Below are 23,348 nucleotides of genomic sequence, written 5' to 3' on the forward strand. Positions count from 1 at the left end.
GGTGATAGCACACTACAGGGTGATAACACACTGCACAGTGATTGCACACTACAGAATGATAGCGCACTACATGGTGATAGCGCACCACAGGGTGATAGCGCACCACAGGGTGATAGCGCACCACAGGGTGATAATACACTACAGGGTGATAATACACCACAGGGTGATAGCGCACCACAGGGTGATAGCGCACTACAGGGTGATAGCGCACTACAGGGTGATAGCGCACCACAGGATGATAGCACACTACAGGGTGATAGCGCACTACAGGGTGATAGTGCACTACAGGGTGATAGCACACTACAGGGTGATAACACACTGCACAGTGATTGCACACTACAGAATGATAGCGCACTACATGGTGATAGCGCACCACAGGGTGATAGCGCACCACAGGGTGATAGCGCACCACACGGTGATAGCGCACCACAGGGTGATAGCACACTACAGGGTGATAACACACTGCACAGTGATTGCACACTACAGAATGATAGCGCACTACATGGTGATAGCGCACCACAGGGTGATAGCGCACCACACGGTGATAGCGCACCACAGGGTGATAGCGCACCACAGGGTGATAGCGCACCACAGGGTGATAGCGCACTACAGGGTGATAGTGCACCACAGGGTGATAGCGCACCACAGGGTGATAGCGCACTACAGGGTGATAGTGCACCACACGGTGATAGCGCACCACAGGGTGATAGTGCACCACACGGTGATAGCGCACCACAGGGTGATAGCGCACCACACGGTGATAGCGCACCACAGGGTGATAGCGCACCACACGGTGATAGCGCACCACAGGGTGATAGCGCACCACAGGGTGATAGCGCACTACAGGGTGATAGCGCACCACACGGTGATAGCGCACTACATGGTGATAGCGCACCACACGGTGATAGCGCACTACAGGGTGATAGCGCACCACAGGGTGATAGCGCACCACAGGGTGATAATACACTACAGGGTGATAGTGCACCACACGGTGATAGCGCACTACAGGGTGATAGCGCACTACAGGGTGATAGCGCACTACATGGTGATAGCGCACCACAGGGTGATAATACACTACAGGGTGATAGTGCACCACACGGTGATAGCGCACTACAGGGTGATAGCGCACCACACGGTGATAGCGCACCACACGGTGATAGCGCACTACAGGGTGATAGCGCACCACAGGGTGATAGCGCACCACAGGGTGATAATACACTACAGGGTGATAGCGCACCACAGGGTGATAGCGCACCACAGGGTGATAGCGCACCACAGGGTGATAATACACTACAGGGTGATAGTGCACCACACGGTGATAGCGCACCACAGGGTGATAGCGCACCACAGGGTGATAGCGCACTACAGGGTGATAGCGCACCACAGGGTGATAGCGCACCACAGGGTGATAGTGCACCACACGGTGATAGCGCACCACAGGGTGATAGCGCACCACAGGGTGATAGCACACTACAGGGTGATAGCGCACCACACGGTGATAGCGCACCACAGGGTGATAGTGCACCACAGGGTGATAGTGCACCACAGGGTGATAGCGCACCACACGGTGATAGTGCACCACAGGGTGATAGTACACCACACGGTGATAGCGCACCACAGGGTGATAGCGCACCACAGGGTGATAGCGCACTACAGGGTGATAATACACTACAGGGTGATAATACACTACAGGGTGATAATACACTACAGGGTGATAGCGCACCACACGGTGATAGCACACTACAGGGTGATAATACACTACAGGGTGATAATACACTACAGGGTGATAGCGCACCACACGGTGATAGCACACTACAGGGTGATAATACACTACAGGGTGATAATACACTACAGGGTGATAGCGCACCACACGGTGATAGCACACTACAGGGTGATAATACACTACAGGGTGATAATACACTACAGGGTGATAGCGCACCACACGGTGATAGCACACTACAGGGTGATAATACACTACAGGGTGATAATACACTACAGGGTGATAATACACTACAGGGTGATAGCGCACCACAGGGTGATAGCGCACTACAGGGTGATAATACACTACAGGGTGATAATACACTACAGGGTGATAGTGCACCACACGGTGATAGCGCACCACAGGGTGATAGTGCACCACAGGGTGATAGCGCACTACAGGGTGATAGTGCACCACACGGTGATAGTGCACCACAGGGTGATAGTGCACCACACGGTGATAGCGCACCACAGGGTGATAATACACCACAGGGTGATAATACACCACAGGGTGATAGCGCACCACAGGGTGATAGTACACTACAGGGTGATAATACACTACAGGGTGATAGCGCACCACAGGGTGATAGCACACCACTGGGTGATAGCGCACCACAGGGTGATAGCGCACCACACGGTGATAGCACACTACAGGGTGATAGCGCACCACACGGTGATAGCGCACTACACTGTGATAGCGCACTACAGTTTAGAAGCTCCAATTTCACATTGGAGCTTCTAAACTGTGCTTCTCTATGCTTGTAAATGCCCCAGATCGCTCTCTGATTCTGGCTATTGTTGACAGTGGTGCATGTGATGTCTGTGTACAGTGCCGTAGACCTGAGGTCTGTGAATCTCATTGTGCAGGTGTATAGTACAGTAAACGGTCTGAAAAAGCCACTTTGCCTTTGCCTAGAGAGCTGCCCTGAACCTGTGTGAAGTGTTGTCGTGGAGCCTTTGGCCTGTGTTCAATAGTCAAGTTGTCACAAGACATTAGATTGAAGGATCTTCGAGCTTATGATTTTGACCAACTGTAGTTGGGCTTTAACTCACAAAGCTTGAATTTGAAATGCAAACAGTGTAAAACGGTTATCAGGATTAACTTACATGGAAGTGAAATGTAAATGTTCCTTCTGTCTGGCTTTAACTTCTCGCAATAACTCACGTAGTCACCTTGGATATTATGGGATGAAATTAGTCTGCATCAGCAGTGCGAATAGGGCTCATAGTGAATCGGTGGCACATTTTACAACCTGCCTGATTCTTTCCCCCCACTGGGGAATAGCAAATAAGGCCCAGTGTAAATTCGCTATTAGCCCATTCCATGCTGCTGGTCCAGATCAATTTCACCCCCTATGTTTGTAACTGAACCCGAGATGTAGGCTCTCATTTCAGGCCTAGGACTTTGATTTGGTTGTCCTCCATCTTGCAAACAGTTTTAAAAAGAACTAAACATGATCAAATGTAAGGAGTCTTACAACACCAGGTTATAGTCCAACAGCTTTATTTGGAATCACAAGCTTTCGGAGCTTTCCTCCTTCGGCAGGTGAGTATAGGATTCCGTAAATGCACAGCATATATAGTCAGAGAACAATGCCTGGTGATTACAGATAATCTTTCCAACTGCCCGATATCACACCTCGGCATAGATATAATCAAAGCAATCAAAGGAGTGGATGGTGTTCAGACAGAGAAACATTACATCCAAGACTACTGAATACACAAGCAGTCATAACACAAAGACAGAGAGAGAGAGAGAGAGAGAGACACCCGAAAGGCAGTGAAAGAGAGAGAATGACCAGCTGTATTAATAACAGATAACCTTTTTTTTGCTGGTGGGGTTACATGTAGCGTGACATGAACCCAAGATCCCAGTTGAGGCCGTCCTCATGGGTGCGGAACTTGGCTATCAATTTCTGCTCGACGATTTTGCGTTGTCGTGTGTCTCGAAGGCCGCCTTGGAGAACGCTTACCCGAAGATCGGAGGCTGAATGTCCTTGACTGCAGAAGTGTTCCCCGACTGGGAGGGAACCCTCCTGTCTGGCGATTGTTGCGCAGTGTCCGTTCATCCGTTGTCGCAGTGTCTGCATGGTTTTTGTACTCAGCACCCACGGACCAATTGAACCAGGAACACTTCTCACCACGATGGACGTCTCGGCACTCTACACCAGTATCCCCCACGATGACGGCATCGCTGCAACAGCCTCAGTACTCAACACCAACAACAGCCAATCTCCAGACGCCATCCTACAACTCATCCGCTTCATCCTGGATCACAATGTCTTCACTTTCGATAACCAGTTCTTTACCCAAACACACGGAACAGCCATGGGGACCAAATTCTCACACCAATACGCCAACATTTTCATGCAGAAGTTCGAGCACGACTTCTTCACTGCACAGGACCTCCAACCAACGCTATACACCAGATACATGGACGACATTTTCTTCCTATGGACCCACGGCGAAGAATCACTAAAGAGACTACACGATAACATCAACAAGTTCCATCCCACCATCAAACTCACTACGGACTACTCCTCAGAATGGGTTTCATTCTTGGACACACGAATCTCCATCAAAGACGGGCACCTCAGCACCTCACTCTACCGCAAGCCCACGGACAACCTCGCGATGCTCCACTTTTTCAGCTTCCACCCTTACCATGTCAAAGAGGCCATCCCCTATGGAAAGGCCCTGCGAATACACAGGATCTGCTCAGACGAGGAGGAACGCGATGGACACCTATAGACGCTGATAGACGCCCTCGTAAGAACGGGATATGACGCTCGACTCATCGATCGACAGTTCCGATGGGCCACAGTGAAAAATCGCATAGACCACCTCAGAAGACAAACACGGGACACAACCAACAGAGTACCCTTCGTTGTCCAGTACTTCCCCGGAGCGGAGAAACTACGCCATGATATTCGCAGCCTTCAACATGTCATCGATGACGACGAACACCTCGCTAAGGCCATTCCCACGCCTCCACTACTCACCTTCAAACAGCCACCTAAACTCAAACAGACCATCGTTCGCAGCAAATTACCCAGCTTTCAGGAGAACAGCATCCACGACACCACACAACCCTGCCATGGCAACCTCTGCAAGACATGCCAGATCATCGACACAGATACCACCATCACACGAGAGGACACCACCCACCAGGTACATGGTTCATACTCCTGTGACTCGGCCAACATTGTCTACCTCATACGTTGCAGGAAAGGATGCCCCGGAGCATAGTACATTGGCGAGACCATGCAGACACTGCGACAACGGATGAACGGACACCGCGCAACAATTGCCAGACAAGAGGGTTCCCTCCCAGTCGGGGAACACTTCAGCAGTCAAGAACATTCAGCCTCTGATCTTCGGGTAAGCGTTCTCCAAGGCGGCCTTCGAGACACACGACAACGCAAAATCGTCGAGCAGAAATTGATAGCCAAGTTCCGCACCCATGAGGACGGCCTCAACCGGGATCTTGGGTTCATGTCACGCTACATGTAACCCCACCAGCAAAAAAAAAGTTATCTGTTTTTAATACAGCTGGTCATTCTCTCTCTTTCTCTGCCTTTCAGGTGTCTCTCTCTCTCTCTCTCTCTGTCTTTGTGTTCTGACCACTTGTGTATTCAGTAGTCTGGGATGTAATGTTTCTCTGTCTGAACACCATCCACTCCTTTGATTGCTTTGATTATATCTATGCCGAGGGGTGATAACGGGCAGTTTGAAAGATTATCTGTAATCATCAGGCATTGTTCTCTGACTATATATGCTGTGCATTTACGGAATCCTACACTTGCCTGCCGAAGGAGGAAAGCTCTGAAAGCTTGTGAATCCAAATAAAGCTGTTGGACTATAACCTGGTGTTGTAAGACTCCTTACATTTGTCCACCCCAGTCCATCACCGGCATCTCCACATCATAAACATGATCAGTGGATACAAATAGCAGAGTGAGTCTGCCTATACAGGGGAACGTATTCAGTTCTAGTTTCGATGTTCTCGCCTGAAGGCAGTGATTTGAGCTTGGGGCCCGTGGCTCGTGTCTGGGGTCCGGGGTCCCGTGTCCGTGTCGGGGGGCCGGGACCTGTAGCCTGTGTCGGTGCCCTGTCTCAGGGGCCCTTGTCCATGTCGGGGCCGTGTCTGCTCGCCAGCTGCCCTCCAGTATCTCCCGCAAATGGCCATTTTTCATGTGTATGCCATTGGACTAATCTACTGTGGAAGGCATCTCAACCAAGCTTAATCCTTTTCCCGCCCAACATGTCCTTTCCAGCAGAGGCCACTGGAAAGCGATGATGAGTAGAGGTCCCAGCTAATATCCCCCCTGAACCCCCACTTTCCCCTTGTTCAAGTTCTATGAGCCCATGCCAAGTAACTCAGCACAGATGAGGGATGAAGCCTTGGATGTTCCTGTACGGATCTGTACCACACCATGCATTGCATTAACCTACTGAGCTCTTGGCTCGTTTAGTCTGGCTCATGTTATTCACCTGTTTTCAACTGATATTGAACTGACTGTCTTCATGGGCCATGTGGGTGTCTACCATGGTGCCTTGGGTGCTACAGATAAAGCTTTAACTCCATGTCTCCATTAATTTGCATATATCTCAAGGTGCTGCTGCAAACTAAGCTGCTAGCTGTGGCTCAGTGGTAACACACTTGCACTTTCTAAGACAGAAGGTTGTGGGTCAAGCTCCACTCCAGAGACTTGAGCTGACCCTCCAGTGCAGTACTGAGGGAGTGCTGCACTGATGGAGGTGCCGTCTTTTGGATGAGACTTAAACCGTCTGCCTTTGGGTGGATGTAAAAGATCCCACAGCACTATTTTGAAGAACAACAGGGGATTTCTCCTGTCCTGGCTGATATTTATCCCTCAACCAACACCTAAAACATATGGTCATTTATCTCATTGCTGTTTGTGGAATCTTGCTCTGTGCAAATTGGCTGCCGTGTTTCCTACATTACAACAGTGACTACACTTCAAAAAATACTTCACTGGTTGTAAAGTGCTTTAGCACGTCCCGAGGTCGTGAAAATTCATATCCTTTAACACATCTGTGTTCGGGCTGATCCACCAGTGAGGCATCAGCACTACAGAAAAGGGCCCTTTCTAAATGATCAGGAGAATAAAACTCAAAACACAAATCAGAAAATAAAAAATATAAGCGCAAATAGGACTGAATTGGCTGGTCTTCGATGGGTGGATCACCAGGCCTCGAAGGCTGCAGTGCAGCCGTGCCTGAGCTCAGTAGGAGCTAACTGTGGTCTGACTCAGCTTATTAATCACCCTAGTTATGCTGCTAACTCTGAGAAACATGATCTGCCGAGCTCTTTAAATATATCGACTGTGAGTAAAGTTGAGAAATCTCCAGCCAGTGAACATGCCAGGTTGCTCACTATTAATGGGGAAAATTCACCTGTGTATCGAGCAGTCACTATAATACATTGTCCGAAATGCTTGGAGATGGTTCAATATGGACGATGGTATAAATGCTGAAAAAGCACAAATTCAGTCAACAAAACGGATCCGGGCAAATTGTTCATTATAGTCAGGGGTTCAATTCCCTGTGGACATAAGATAAGAATGAGGAAATTAGGAGGAAATAGGGAAGCTAGAAGAGGGAATCATCTTTGTAGAGTTGTGAAATAGCCAAGGACGATCTTTGAACCTCACAGTATAAGTGTGTTCAAGTGGCAATTAAATGCCGCAGGAAGGGTTGAGGTATATGAGAAGGCGGGTAGGTGGGATTGATGTATGTTAAAGGGACGAGCCTTGTCCTGTTAAGAATTCCTATCTTCTTATTCACTGCCGGTGGGGGACATTTGTTTAAAGGCAGTATTTTTCTTATGAGGCTTGTGTGGTATTTACAAAAATGATAGGGCAAGCAGAAAGTGTAAATTGAATTACCATTTAATCTCTTGACTTTTTTGGGGAATTTACTGTTTGAAGTTCCAAGAATTCTGAGCCAAAAAAAATTCTTGGCAGATTGAGAAAGTCATGAGGAAGGATCTGAGACAATAGGGCAGGTAACACACTGAGCTGTGGAGAAACCGGATACAGGGCAGGATTAGGTTAGACCCTCGCTGGTGTCTGGGATTCTGTGGGGTTTCTTCTCATCTGTTTTAAATATAATTTTCAGAAAACAGGATCTTGTCCAAAACTTACTCTCCTTATGGATATTTTGAGGTCACCGTGGAGACCTTGATTTGTTCACTCAGTATTTATTGGATCTCTTTAATCAATTGAACTTTGCTCTTTCAATGTATGTAAAGTCATAATCACTGCACCTTTCACATTGAAATATCTCAAAAGCATTTCACACAATGAATAAGATAAGGAACTGTCACTCTGCGGGATTGGACTGGTGAGTCAATACAGTTTTTTTAAGATACTTCTAGAGTGTAAAGGATGTCCCCCAGCAACCTCTCAGAGCTTCACACATTGAATTATTTTGAGGTGCAGTACTTTCTAAGCAGACAAACTTTAAGAGTACCGGTTTCAAACTAAAGACTTGCACTCCAGTACTTGTGAGCGTTTCTTTTTTAAAATATCATCAAATTTAGGGGCCATAAATATAAGATAGTCATTAATAAATGCAATAAGGAATTCAGGAGAAACGTCTTTACTCGAGAGTGGTGAGAATGTGGAACTTGCTATCCCAAGGAGTAGTTGAGGTGAATAGCATAGATGCATTTAATGGGGAGCTAGATAAGTACAGAAGGGATAAAGAATCAGAAGGCTATTTTGATAGGGTGAGATGAATTAAGGTGGGAGGAGGCTTGTGTGGAGCATAGAGCTGTTAGGCCAAATGGCCTGTTTTTGTGCTGTAAAATTCTATGAATTGGAGCCCATGCTGATTTTCCTCTCTATGGTACAGATACCCTGAGATCGATTTTAGCATTCCCTACGTTCTTCCCAACGGAGATCACTCAACTGGTGACATAAAGGATCTTTCTAGGCCCGTGTACTGAGTGCTACACCCTTCCCCTTTCCTACTGAGCCACTGGGTCCTGGACCAATCTCTGCTAATTTACTGTCCGTGACTAAACTTACAATCTCAGATCTTTAGTCGAAGTAATTGAATAGAATCATAGAATCGTTACAGCACAGAAGGAGGCCAATCGGCCCATCAAGCCTATGCTGGCTCTTTGTAAGAGCAATCCAGTTAGTCCCATTCCCCTGCTTTTTCCCTGTAGCCCTGCAAATTTTTTCTCTTAAATATTTATCCAATTCCCTTTTGAAAGCCACGATTGAATCTGCATCCACCACCCTTTCAGGCAGCACGTTCCAGTTCATAACTACTCGCTGCGTAAAAAAGCTTTTCCTCATGTTGTCTTTGGTTCTTTTGCCAATTACCTTAAATCCGTGTCCTTTGGTTCTCGACCCTTCCACCGATGGGAACAGTTTCTCTTTATTTACTTTATCTAAACCCTTCATGATTTTGAACATTTCTATCACATCTCCTCTCAACCCTCTCTGCTCGAAGAGGAACAACTCCAGCTTCTCCCGTCTATCCATGTAACTGAAGTTCCTCATCCCTGGAACCATTCTAGTAAATCTTTTCTGCACCCTCTCTAAGGCCTTCAAATCCTTCCTAGACTGCAGTGCCCAGAATTGGACACAATACTCCAGTTGTGGCCGAACCAGTGTTTTATAAAGGTTCAACATAACATCCTTACTTTTGTACTCTATTCCTCCATTTATAAAACCCAGGATCCCGTATGCTTTTTTAACCGCTTTCTCAACCTGTCCTGTCACCTTCAAAGATTTGTGCACATATACCCCCAGATCTATCTGTTCCTGCACCCCCCTTTAGAATTGTATCATTTAGTTTATATTCCCTCTCCTCATTCTTTCTGCCTAAATGTATCACTTCGCACTTCTCTGCATTAAATTTCATCTGCCATGTGTCTGCCCATTCCACCAGCCTGTCTATGTCCTCCTGAAGTCTATCACTATCCTCCTTACTGTTTACTACACTTCCAAGTTTTGTCATCTGCAAATTTTGAAATTGTGCCCTGTCCAAGTCATTAATATATATCAAGAAAAGCAGTGGTCCCAGCACCGACCCCGAGGGAACACCACTGTACACCGCCCTCCAGTCCGAAAAACAACCATTCACCATTACTCTCTGTTTCCTATTTTGTATCTATGCTGCCACTGCCCCTTCAATTTTGCTGACAAGCCTATTATGTGGCACTTTATCACAGACCGTTTGAAAGTCCATATACACAACATTGCCCTCATCAACCTTCTCTGTTACCTCATCAAAAAACTCAATCAAGTTAGTTGAACATGATTTGCCTTTAACAAATCCGTGCTGGCTTTCCCTAATCAATCCACACTCGTCCAAGTGACAATTAATTTTGTTTCGATATCATTTCTAAAGAAACGGATTATCGTTTCTAAAAGCTTCCTCACCACCGAGGTTAAACTAACTGGCCTGCAGTTGCCGGGTTTATCCTTACACCCTTGTCCAAGAAAGGGTGTAACATTTGCAATTCTCCAGTCCTCTGGCACCACCCCCATATCTAAGGAGGATTGGAAGATTATGACCAGTACCTCTGCAATTTCCCCCCTTACATCCCTCAGCATCCAGACCGGGTGACTTACCTACTTTAAGTACAGCCAGCCTTTCTAATACCTCCTCTTTATCAATTTTCACCCCATCCAGTATCTCAACTACCTCCCCTTTTACTGCGACTTTGGCAGCATCTTCCTTGGTAAAGACAGATGCAAAGTACTCATTTAGTACCTCAACTATGCCCTCTGCCCCCATGCGTAGATCTCCTTTTTGGTCCCTAATCGGCCCCACCCCTCCTCTTACTACCTGTTTACTATTTATATACCTATAGAAGACTTTTGAATTGCCTTTTATGTTAAAAATGTTGAAACTTTTGACTGGATGTTTGTGTTGCTGTACCCGGTATTGGCTGTGCTCCGACTCTTGAATTCAAGGTTGATATCTAGTGTCCGGTGGGTGTGGGTGGCCCCTCCCTGATTGTATGGTTTGTGGGACCTCATAAAACCCTCCCGCCATATAGGATTAACCATCCCATTGGCCGGTATAAAGATGGTTTCAGCCACGGAAGGAGCGTTCACGTTGCAGCCTGTCAGACTGTTAATCAGCCTGTGAATCCTGCCACTAACTCACACTATTCTCCAAGGCAAGCGTGCGAAGATACGAAAATAACATCAATCGAATGAGGGGCAATAGATTGGTGGTGCTATATTAATAGAATTTGTCTCTTTACCTGAGATAAATCTGCCACTGTGGACATGCAGCTTGTGTGGCCATTTTCGTCAGATCCCGGTAGATGAGGCTAACCCTGGAGATTTCACCCAGGTTGGTGATGGGTGGGTCAGTCAGTCAGTCAGGTGGGTGCAAGCCCCACCCTGGCGTACATATAGCACCAGGGCAGGGAAATCTCAGCTCGGCTCGCAACTTCTTTTTTCTTGTGATGCGCCGCGCAGATTCGTGCTTTAAAAATAAACTTGAGACACGTTTTACCTCTAGGGCAAAGTCAAAAAATGGAGGAAGATCGTTACGTGAGAGGCTCGACAAAATAGGGCTAAACCTTCCTGCTGGGAGACGGAAAGCTGCTAATGTGACCCTGCTGACCTCTCTAGTTGAAGGTATGTCAGTTCTCCATCTCACCCGAATTGGATCGGATACCCCGGGGGAAGATTCTCTGTGCAGCGTGGTAAACACATTTACCGGGGGTTTCCTGGAGGTTACCCCTGATTCGCTGACATCATTTCAGCGGAAATCACGTTTACGCAGTTTCTCCAGAGGTTCCAGTGGTTGATCGGGAGAACCCCCACAGGGAAAGTCATGGCGGTTCATCATAATACACATGGAGCTTTGAGGAAAGTCTTCCCCCCTCCCCCCCTCACCGTGTTGATTAGAACACCAAATGAGCAGTCTGAAACCGATACTGCCAAAGATTCACCAATTGGACTTAGTTATTCAATAATTAAAAGGCAAAAGTTTACCTGGTCCTCTTCCCTCATGGTTTTGTTGCTGTTTTGGTAAAAATCTGATCAGAACAATTGCAGGGATGTTGAACCTGTGACACTTACTGTCCCCAGACACATTCCATTCCCAACCCAAGAAATCCCATTGAAGCAGAATTAGTAACAGCTCGAATATTATGAACCAAAACTACATGGGTGATGTAACCAAACACAAATAGTTTTGTACATTTCTACTCATCAGTCTGAACATTACATGATCACAATTTTAGGGAGATATGGAATGAGGAAAGGCCATGAAGCCAGCTCCTCCCACACACCATGTCCCCCATCATGGAGCCTACCCCATCATAAGCTTTACCCCCATCATAGACTCTACCCCATCATAGACTCTACCCCCATCATAGACTCTACCCCATCATAGAGTCTACCCCATCATAGACTCTACCCCATCATAGACTCTACCCCCATCATAGACTCTACCCCATCATAGAGTCTACCCCTATCATAAGCTCTACCCATCATAGACTCTACCCCCATCATAAGCTCTACCCCATCATAGACTCTACCCCCATCATAGACTCTACCCCCATCATAGAGTCTACCCCATCATAGAGTCTACCCCCATCATAGAGTCTATCCCCATCATAAGCTCTACCCCCATCATAGAGTCTACCCCATCATAGAGTCTACCCCCATCATAGAGTCTACCCCCATCATAGACTCTGCCCCCATCATAGACTCTACCCCCATCATAGACTCTACTCACATCATAGAGTCTACTCCCATCATAGACTCTACCCCCATCACAGAGTCTACTCCCATCATAGACTCTACCCCCATCATAAGCTCCACCCATCATAGACTCTACTCCAATCATTGAGTCTACCTCATCATAGACCCTACCCCCATCATAGACTCTACCCCCATCATAGACTCTACCCCCATCATAAACTCTACCCCCATCATAGACTCTACCCCCATCATAGAGTCTACCCCATCATAGAGTCTACTCCCATCATAGAGTCTACCCCATCATAGAGTCTACCCCCATCATAAAGTCTACTCCCATCATAGAGTCTATCCCATCATAGACTCTACTCCCATCATAGAGTCTACCCCATCATAGAGTCTACCTCCATCATAGAGTCTACCCCCATCATAAACTCTACTCCCATCATAGACTCTACTCCCATCATAAGCTCTACCCCCATCATAGACTCTACTCCCATCATAAACTCTACTCCCATCATAGACTCTACTCCCATCATAGACTCTACCCCCATCATAGACTCTACCCCATCATAGAGTCTACCCCCATCATAAAGTCTACCCCATCATAGAGTCTACCCCCATCATAAACTCTACCCCATCATAGACTCTACCCCCATCATAGAGTCTACCCCATCATAGAGTCTACTCCCATCATAGAGTCTACCCCATCATAGAGTCTACCCCCATCATAAAGTCTACTCCCATCATAGAGTCTATCCCATCATAGACTCTACTCCCATCATAGAGTCTACCCCATCATAGAGTCTACCTCCATCATAGAGTCTACCCCATCATAGACTCCACCCCCATCATAAACTCTACTCCCATCATAGACTCTACTCCCATCATAAGCTCTACCCCCATCATAGACTCTACTCCAATCATTGAGTCTACCTCATCATAGACTCTACCCCGTCATAGATTCTACCCCCATCATAAACTCTACCCGCATCATAGACTCTACCCCAATCATAGACTCTACCCCCCATCAGAGAGTCTACCCCCCATCATAGAGTCTACCCCATCATAGACTCTACCCCATCATAGACTCTACCCCCAACATAGACTCTAACCCTATCATAGACACTACCCCCACCCATGCCCCATGTCCTCTTGCCCCCTGTCCCCCTAACCCATGCCCCCTGTCCCTCCATTCATGCCCCCTACCCAACACAACCCATTTATAGTCCTCCTCCCATGCCCCCATGTCGAGCAAATTCCCACAGATATTTTGCACGATTTTGATAATATAGAATGTAAACAGAATGGGGATGTTATTTTTGTATTTTTACACTCTTCCCCTGGAGAAGAGTGGAAGGATTTGCAGGCTGATTAACAGAGCATGGCCGTAACCATCCTTATATCAGCCAATAGGCGGGCAGGTTCTATGGGCTCCCGCAACCCATACGATGGGGGAAGGGCCTCCCAAACCCACCGGACACGAGCATCCATCTGGATGTTGACCCAGAAATCAGAGCTGGAGCTCCGGTCTCCACTCTCCGGGACTGTCTGGTGAGGGGTTGAACCCTGGGAATGCTACCACTAAGCTAACACCAGAATGGGATGTGTATCCCATTTAAGAGGCCTGCAGAAGGTCTGCTGTGTTTGTCACTCCACCACTGTCCATTATGGTCTATTGGGCGGGTACCGTATGCTGTCAGCTTTGAGTTGCTAAATCAATTTGATGCCTTCCCTTCAGGTGAAGCTGTGCACCTGGCCCGTGACTTTGGTTACGTGTGCGAGACGGAATTCCCCGCAAAAGCAGCCGCAGAGTACCTGACCCGACAGCACATAGACCGTAGCGAGATCGGCAGCAGGAAGAACATGCTGCTCGCGGCAAAGTAAGTTTCATCTCCTGTTGGAACTGCTACTGAGAATCACCGGGGCTCTTGTGAAAGGCAGGATTAGTGGGAAGGAGGGGGAGGGGAGAGAAATGGAAGAACAAAGATTGCCCTCGTCAACAATTCAAACATCCCTCGGCTATTACACCATTACCTTTTGTTTTGGCCGAGCTGTAGGCTTTATAAATAGAGGCACAGAGTACAAAAGCAAGAAGTTATGGTAAACCTTTATAAATCACTGGTTATGAATGGCTTTGATAAAAGTAAATAAGGAGAAACTGTTTCCACTGGCAGGAGGGTCGGTAACCAGAGGACACAGATTTAAGATAATAGGCAAAAGAACCAGAGGGGGAGATTGCGAATTTTTTTATGCAGCGAGTTGTTATGATCTGGAATGCAGTGCCTGCAAGGGTGGTGGAAGCAGATTCAATAATAACTTTCAGAAGGGAATTGGATAAATACTTGAAAAGGAAAAATTGCAGGGCTATGGGGAAAGAGCAGGGGAGTGGGTCTAATTAGATGGCTCTTTCAAAGAGGCTTGATGGGCTCCTTCTGTGCTGTATGAAAAGCCACAAAACCCCATTGTCTTGGTGCAGTTGGTGTATAAGGAATCGTGAACTGTCACTTTGGGATTTTTACATTGGATAAGATAACCAGTTGTTGCAGTTATATTAAATGCTGTTTATCAGCCTTGGCTCAGTCAGTAGCACTCTCACCTCTGTCAGAAGGTTGTGGGTTCAAGTCCCACTCAGAGATTTCAGCACATAATCTAGGCAGACACTCCTGTGCAGTACTGAGGGAGTGCTGCATTGTTGGAGGTGCCGTCTTTCGGATGAGGCATTAAACCGATACTTTGTCTGCCCTACCAGCCGGACTGCAGCGGTTCAAGAAGGCGGCTCACCACCACCTTCTCAAGGGCAATTAGGGATGGGCAATAAATGCCGGCCTCGCCAGGGACGCCCACATCCCATGAACGAATAAAAAAAAAGTGGTAAAAGATCCAGTAGAGCTATTAAGAGGAGCAGGGGAGTTCTCCTGGGCCAATATTTATTCCTCAACCAACATCACTAAAACAGATTATCTGGTCATTACCACATTGCTGTTTGTGGGACCTTGCTGTGTGCAAATTGGCTGCCGCATTTCCTACATTACAACAGTGACTACACTTCAAAAGTACTTTGGCTGCAAAGTGATTTGGAACATCATGAGGTCGTGAAAAGCACTATATAAATGCAAGTCTTTCTTTGACTGTATTGGACTGAGGGTGGGTCGCTATCTTGAATAGCCTAACTCATCTCACGTACTCTGTCTGAAATCTCTCCTCCATCCTCAGCCTACTCCCTGCCGTTGGACCCAAATGAATGTTAAGAGATTCGGTCAATCATACAATCGTAGAAAATACAGAAGGAGGCCATTCGGCCCATTGTGTCCATGCCGGCTGAGAAACGAGTCACCCAGGCTAATCCAACTTGCCCGCATTTGGTCCGTAGCCCTGCAGGTCACGGCTCTTCAGGTGCACATCCAGGTACTTTTTAAATGAGTTGAGGGTTTCTGCCTCTCCCACCCTCTCAGGCAGTGAGTTCCAGACCCCCACCAACCTCTGGGTGAAAACATTTTTCCTCATTTCCACTCTAATCCTTCTACCAATCACTTTAAATCTATGCCCCCTGGTTATTGATCCCTCCGCTAAGGGAAATAGGTCCTTCCTATCCACTCTATCTAGGCCCCTCATAATTTTGTACACCTCAATTAAATCACCCCTCAGCCTCCTCTGTTCCAAGGAAAATAACCCCAGCCTATCCAATCTGTCAACATAGCTAAAATTCTCCAGTCCTGGCAACATCCTCGGAAATCTCCTCTGCACCCCCTCTAGCGCAATTACATCCTTCCTGTAATGTGGTGACCAGAACTGTGCGCAGTACTCAAGCTGTGGCCTGACTAGTGTTTTATACAGTTCCAGCATAACATTTTATATTCTATGCCTCGTCTAATAAAGGAAAGCATTCCATATGCTTATCTACCTGTCCTGCTACCTTCAGGGAACTGTGGACACGCACTCCAAGGTCCCTCATTTCCTTTACATCTCTCAGTATCCTCCCATTTATTCTGTATTCCCTTCCCTTATTTGCTCTCCCCAAATGCATTACCTCACAATTCTCCGGATTGAACTCCATTTGCACTTTTCTGCCCATCTGACCAGTCCATTGATATCTTCCTGCAGTCTACAGCTTTCCTCCTCACTATCAACCACACGGCTTATCTTTGTGTCATCCGCAAATTTCTTAATCATGCCCCCTACATTTAAGTCCAAATTGTTAATGTATACCACAAAAAGCAAGGGACCAAGTACCGAGCCCTGCGGCACCCCACTGGAAACATCCTTCCTGTCGCAAAAACACCCGTCGACCATTACCCTTTGCTTCCTGTCACTGAGCCAATTTGGTTCCAATTTGCTACTTTCCCTTGGATCCCATGGGCCTTTATTTTTTTGACCAATCTGCCATGTGGGACTTTGTCAAAAGCCTTGCTAAAATCCATGTAAACTACATTAATTGCGCTACCCTCATCGATCCTCCTCGTCACCTCCTCGAAAAATTCGGTGTACAGACAAGAGATTAAAAGCTGATTGCTTGGAGACATCGATTGATGTGTGAAGCACATTCCAAACTGTATGGGTTAAATAGTGGAAGATCTTCTCCATAAAGTGGACATGAGTTTCATCCTAACAGGCATCTTTCACTTAGCTCTAAGCCAAGTGAAACAAAATATTTGTTTTTCCTTGCTCCGTCTGCCTGTGTAGTTTTGCAGTTTGATGATGTGCGTGCACAGGCCTGATTACTGGCAACATCTTTTACAAATTAACTTTATTCCTGGCTCCTAATCGGTTTACTAGTCCAATTATGTACAACCCTCTTCTTGGTCGTGATCTTTCGCATAGCCTTAAGTCTGTCTGTGTTGCCTGTGTGAGTGTGCGTTTGCGTGTATGTACGCCTTGTACGTATGCACTTTTGCAAGTACACACATTTGTATGTGTGTGTGTTCGTGGGGATGTGTGTATGTACGTGCATTGGGGTGCGCTTACGGGGGTGCGTGCGCTCGCGTGTGGATGTGTGCATTTGTGCATGTGCGTGCTCACGTGCATTTGTACGAGTGTGTGCTTGCAGTTGTACATGTTCGTACGTGCATTGCACGTGTGTGCTTGTGTTTGTATGCATACGTATGTATGTATGTGTCCTTGCTTGTGCGTTTGTATGTGTGCGCTCACACATGTGTACGTATGTGTGTTTGTACATGTGTTCGCGTGTATGTGTGCTTGTACATGTGTGTGTCTGCACGCATTTGTATGTGTGTGTGCATGCGCTGCAGAGCACGGGATATGATCTGTTAACTATTTTATCAAAGACTGTACACTCAAGGACTGCGGCTTGGACTAGGTGGGTGCACCTTTGACTTTGTGTGATTGTGTGAAACGGGTGATAGTGAATCGACAGCCCGTAAGGTAAATAGAAATAAAAAGGGGGAGTGATGTAAAATGGGCAGCCGACTCGCTGTCGCCAGTTCTACACAATCGCACAAAATCAAAATCACCCCAGTGACTAATAAATTGAGCAGTAAGTGATTAGGTGCGGTGAGATTCTGGGACTGACTCAAGTTGTGGGGGAAGTGCTGTCAGCCTGTTTCTGACAGATGGCTCCAAAGCTCGGAAGCAGAGACGTGGTCCCTTTAGTTAAAATCTCTCCCCAGCTGCGGTGTCTGCAGCTGGGGAGGTTCTCACAGAGATAGACGGTGGATGGATTTAAAAATCAAAAAACGGCGCACTGACCGGGAGCATTGAGCAGGAAGAAGTGCACGGGGAGAGCATGAGTGAGGGTGTCAGAGTCCGAGAAATAGGTGGGAATAGGAAAGGATTTTTCCTCACAAACGGAGCGGCATTCAAATGAGGCCCGGACCCAAAAATGGTTTGGGCCTCTTGAGGTCGCTTACCGACTTCACCAAATTCGCCTCCATCAAATCACAGCACAGCACTGGCCCTGTAGATCTTCCAAAGAGAGCCTGATGCTATGTGCCTGTGTCACTTTTCTTTAACCCTTGTTTGCGAGCTCACCCTTGTGTTCCCATCAAACCCGCTTTAATTGTTTTCGGATGTTGGATGGTACAACGTCCATCTTACAGTGCCCAGAATCTGGTCAGCGATATTGCAACCAAAGCTTCCCCCATTCTCTGACTTCTGCAAGAACATTCCTTTGATCCAAAAGAACACGTGTTCCTCGAAACAGTAGGTGAGGGGGAGCAGGGGTGGTACGAATGAACAGAGACAAATCAGTCTGGGTGAAAGGCTCCTTTTGTCAGCCGGTGTTCTGTTAAGACTCGTTTCGAACAGTTCCGGAATCCCATTCTCTGAGGTGCGTGTTCTGAGGGAGTGTGCAATGTCCGGTAACTTTACAGGTTTGACATTCCCATTGATGCTGTTCTCCTACTCCCTCTCTGTGTTGTCTTAATGTTGGAGTTCGACAGGTTAATGCTTGATTTAAAATCGTCCAGCGAGGAACGTGTTAATCACGAGTGTGAGAACAGCACTAGTCAGAACTCCTGAGTGAGTACCATTGTACGTAAGTGTTAAATGGAGGTTATGGGTTGGAATTGTGCTGTTGTTGATATTAATAACGTGCGCACTAACCTGTTCATATGAGTTTGCTCTGCTGCTAATTTAACATTTAACAAAGCTCTAACCCATTTATATAGCCGATTACTATTCACATTAAAAGAGGGGGCTGAGGAATTCCATCCAAACATGCTGGTACACCCATTATTGTACAGTGCAATCTCAATCCATGTTTGATTATTCATTGTAACTACGGCTTTTCTGGTCAGTATGTCCTTCTGATTCTAATGGTCTGGGATCCCTGTCTGATGGTTTGTCATCATCCCTCCTATCTCTCCTTCTTTGGCTCAGCATCTTTTTCTCTTACACCTCTGTGAAGTACCTCGGAATGTTTTTCGGCATTAAAGGCACCATATTGTTATTGTCATGGTTTTGGGCCTGATCTGTTGGTTTTATAGCCAATTTAAATAATTTCGAAGTGTAGTCACTGTTGTAATGTAGGAAACGCAGCAGGCGATTTGCGCACAGCAAGGTCCCACAAACAGCAATGTGATAATGACCAGATAATCTGTTTTTTAGTGATGTTGGTTGAGGGATAAATATTGGCCAGGGCACTGGGGAGAACACCCCTACTCTTCAAAAAAAAGAGCAGGTAGACAGGACCTCATGTGAAAGACGGCACCTCCAACAATGCAGCACTCCCTCAGTACTGCACTGGAGTGTCAGCCCTGGTGCTGGAATGTTGGAGTGAGGTTTGAATGCACGACCTTAGAGTGCTACCAACAGAGCCAAGCTGACACTCGAAACTCTACGGGGTGGATTTTCATCTTCAGTGCCTGGCCAGTAATCTGCGGGGAGGCATCGCCTGCCCTTTATAAATGGAAGGAAAATCAGACGGGTTCCACAAAGGGAGACGATTGGCTCCACCAGATTCCCAACCAGTCGGTGAAGCTGCAAATCTACGCCTGTGTTTGGATTCGCACTAGTGAAGAAGGGCAGATGCGGAGAGGAAGTTGTTAGGATAGGTTTAACTTAAGACTAAGTTCAACTGAACTCGCGGTTTAAAAAAAATGAATGCCTCCCCCACTCCTAATTTATGGTCCTTTTTTATTTGACTGTTGACTGCGTCAGCTGGATGGTGTGGGCTAGGTGGAGGGCTTGGTTCTGGGATTTAGTGCTGTGGGTTTCACAGCTTAAACCAGGATATCCTGTGGAATGTACGTGGCCTTTAACCCTGGCCGGCATTGCTGTGGTTTGGGAAGTAAAGGGTATGTAATGACTGCGTATAATTTTCTAGACTTCCTACTAATCAGTGCTTGTTTCATTATTTCAAACATCTGTTCAAAAAATAGCTGGGAGAGATAGCCAGTGGTGCTTTATATCACAGACTGGTACCTGTATATGACTGCGGGCCGGCAGACTGCACTTATACCACTGGCTGTGTGTTGTTTCCCTGTCCAAAGGAAATGCTTATATGCGTTGCCCATCGGCACCCCAACGGCAGCTGAGTTTCAGTATTAGCAGAAAGATAATGGCAAGGATTAGTAATCCAGAGAACGTGAGTTCAAATCCCACCACAGCAGATGGAGAATTTAAATTCAGTTTAAGAAACAATTCTGGAAATAAAAATCTGGTCTCAGTAAAAGTGACCATGAAGCAGTCGGATTGTTGTAAAAACCCAACTGGTTCACTGATGTTATTTACATAAAGGCCGATGTGACTCGAGTCCCCACACCATCGCGGTGACTCTTAACTGTTGAGGAAGCCACTTAATTGTATCAGAGAATAACAATTGAACTGCAGAAGTTCAAGAAGACGGCCCACTGACACTTTCTCGGGACAACTAGGGATGGACAGTAAAAGACGGTCATGCCAGCGACGCCCACATCATGAGAATAAGTTTTTAAAAACCGAGCATTTAAATGTTTCGAATATTGGGGGGGTAGGGGCTGCTCTCTCTGTACTTTCCCAAAGGCACTGCAGTCGATCTTACACTGGGATTACACTGCACAGTTTGCATTGGTGCGAGGCCAAAGCAGCAGGTTATCAATACGGACTGTGGAGTAAAACCCATCCACTTGACGCGCAGCTGGAAGTTGCAACTGTGGGGGGAGGGCCCGGACACGGGCCACTGTGGGGGGAGGGCCCGGACACGGGCCGCTGTGGGGGGAGGGCCCGGACACGGGCCGCTGTGGGGGGAGGGCCCGGACACGGGCCGCTGTGGGGGGAGGGCCCGGACACGGGCCGCTGTGAGGGGAGGGCCCGGACACGGGCCACTGTGAGGGGAGGGCCCGGACACGGGCCGCTGTGGGGGGAGGGCCCGGACACGGGCCACTGTGAGGGGAGGGCCCGGACACGGGCCGCTGTGGGGGGAGGGCCCGGACACGGGCCACTGTGGGGGGAGGGCCCGGACACGGGCCACTGTGGGGGGAGGGCCCGGACACGGGCCGCTGTGGGGGGAGGGCCCGGACACGGGCCACTGTGGGGGGAGGGCCCGGACACGGGCCACTGTGGGGGGAGGGCCCGGACACGGGCCGCTGTGGGGGGAGGGCCCGGACACGGGCCACTGTGGGGGGAGGGCCCGGACACGGGCCACTGTGGGGGGAGGGCCCGGACACGGGCCGCTGTGGGGGGAGGGCCCGGACACGGGCCGCTGTGGGGGGAGGGCCCGGACACGGGCCACTGTGAGGGGAGGGCCCGGACACGGGCCACTGTGAGGGGAGGGCCCGGACACGGGCCGCTGTGGGGGGAGGGCCCGGACACGGGCCGGTGTGGGGGGAGGGCCCGGACACGGGCCGCTGTGGGGAGAGGGCCCGGACGCGGGCCGCTGTGGGGGGAGGGCCCGGACACGGGCCGCTGTGGGGGGAGGGTCCGGACACGGGCCGCTGTGGGGGGAGGGCCCGGACACGGGCCGCTGTGGGGGGAGGGCCCGGACACGGGCCGCTGTGGGGGGAGGGCCCGGACACGGGCCGCTGTGGGGGGAGGGCCCGGATACGGGTCGCTGTGGGGGGAGGGCCCGGACACGGGCCGCTGTGGGGGGAGGGCCCGGATACGGGTCGCTGTGGGGGGAGGGCCCGGACACGGGCCGCTGTGGGGGGAGGGTCCGGACACGGGCCGCTGTGGGGGGAGGGCCCGGATACGGGTCGCTGTGGGGAGAGGGCCCGGACACGGGCCACTGTGGGGAGAGGGCCCGGACACGGGCCGCTGTGGGGAGAGGGCCCGGACACGGGCCGCTGTGGGGGGAGGGCCCGGACACGGGCCACTGTGGGGGGAGGGCCCGGACACGGGCCGCTGTGAGGGGAGGGCCCGGACACGGGCCACTGTGGGGGGAGGGCCCGGACACGGGCCGCTGTGGGGAGAGGATAACGACACGAACATAAGCGAGTGGGTCCTGACATGGCTGACTGTAGTGAGCGGGCATATGTTAGGTCTTCATTCCCTACCGCCAAGAATCTTACTCCTGGTCGAGCTGCCTGATATCTTCCAAATACAGTCTGAGGATCCCCTTGCTGGGGCAGGTGTGCCTTGTGTTAGAGTTGCCACTTCAAAGATCAAGAGCAGCGTTTCTCTCTCCTGTTCTGGCCTTTTGTCGCCAGCGCAGCCCACTGTCTGAAGTTGGGACCTTCCTGGTCAGCAGGAACAAGGGGACATAACCTTAACATTAGAGCTGGGCCATTCAGGAGCGAAATCAGGAATCACTTTTTCACACAGGGTGGTAGAAATTTGGAATTCTTCCCCCCTCTTCGCCCCCACCCCCCCCACAAAAGGCGGTGGATGCTGGGGGTCTATTGGAGCTTTCAAGACTGGGCTGGACAGGTTTTTGTTAGGTAAGGGATAGGGAGCAAAGATGGGAAAATGGAGTTGAGGTACAGATCAGCCATGATCTAATTGAAATACGGAACAGGCTGAAAGGGGCTGAATGGCCTACTCCTGTTCCTTATGTTCCTAGCAGGACTCATTAGCAATCCTGATTGTACCAGTATCCACCCAGCCATTGGGGAAGGGGGGGAGGAGGAGGAGGAAAGGAGAGGAGGGGTAATTTCCTCACTGAGGTACATTTTCTCCCTTGTTGGCTGTGATTGTGTTTTCACAAACATGAGTATTAGAAGATGCCTGTGCTGAGTTAGTTATCTTGGTAAGAGTTGCACTTGACTTTGAATGACTAAAATTTCACATCACCGCTGTAACCAGCCTGGTTGCAGGTTGGAGGTCGCTTGCTCTTGAGAAAGTGCTGTGTGCAGTGTTGGGTTAACCCCTCATATGCTAAATCTGACATCTTTAAAGGTAAAATTACCAGTTTTCTAGATGAAGAAAAAATGATTAGAATCAGCCAACACGGATCTTAAAGAAAGACCGTGCTTGACAATTCTTTGAGGAGGTGACTGATACAGA

At 48.6% G+C, this 23,348-nt stretch overlaps 1 protein-coding gene across 1 annotated transcript in view; it reads left to right on the forward strand.

Annotated features, from left to right (window-relative positions):
• tfap2c (transcription factor AP-2 gamma (activating enhancer binding protein 2 gamma)) overlaps positions 1-23,348 on the forward strand; it is a 70,941-nt gene that overhangs the window by 42,415 nt on the left and 5,178 nt on the right. Inside the window, exons 5-6 of the mRNA XM_068000731.1 lie at positions 11,281-11,399; positions 14,212-14,353. Of these exons, the coding sequence (XP_067856832.1) occupies positions 11,281-11,399; positions 14,212-14,353 (261 nt within the window). The remainder of the gene's footprint in view (positions 1-11,280; positions 11,400-14,211; positions 14,354-23,348) is intronic.

The sequence above is a fragment of the Heptranchias perlo genome, chromosome 19 (genome assembly GCF_035084215.1).
Source record: "Heptranchias perlo isolate sHepPer1 chromosome 19, sHepPer1.hap1, whole genome shotgun sequence".
NCBI classification, from domain to species: Eukaryota; Metazoa; Chordata; class Chondrichthyes; order Hexanchiformes; family Hexanchidae; genus Heptranchias; species Heptranchias perlo.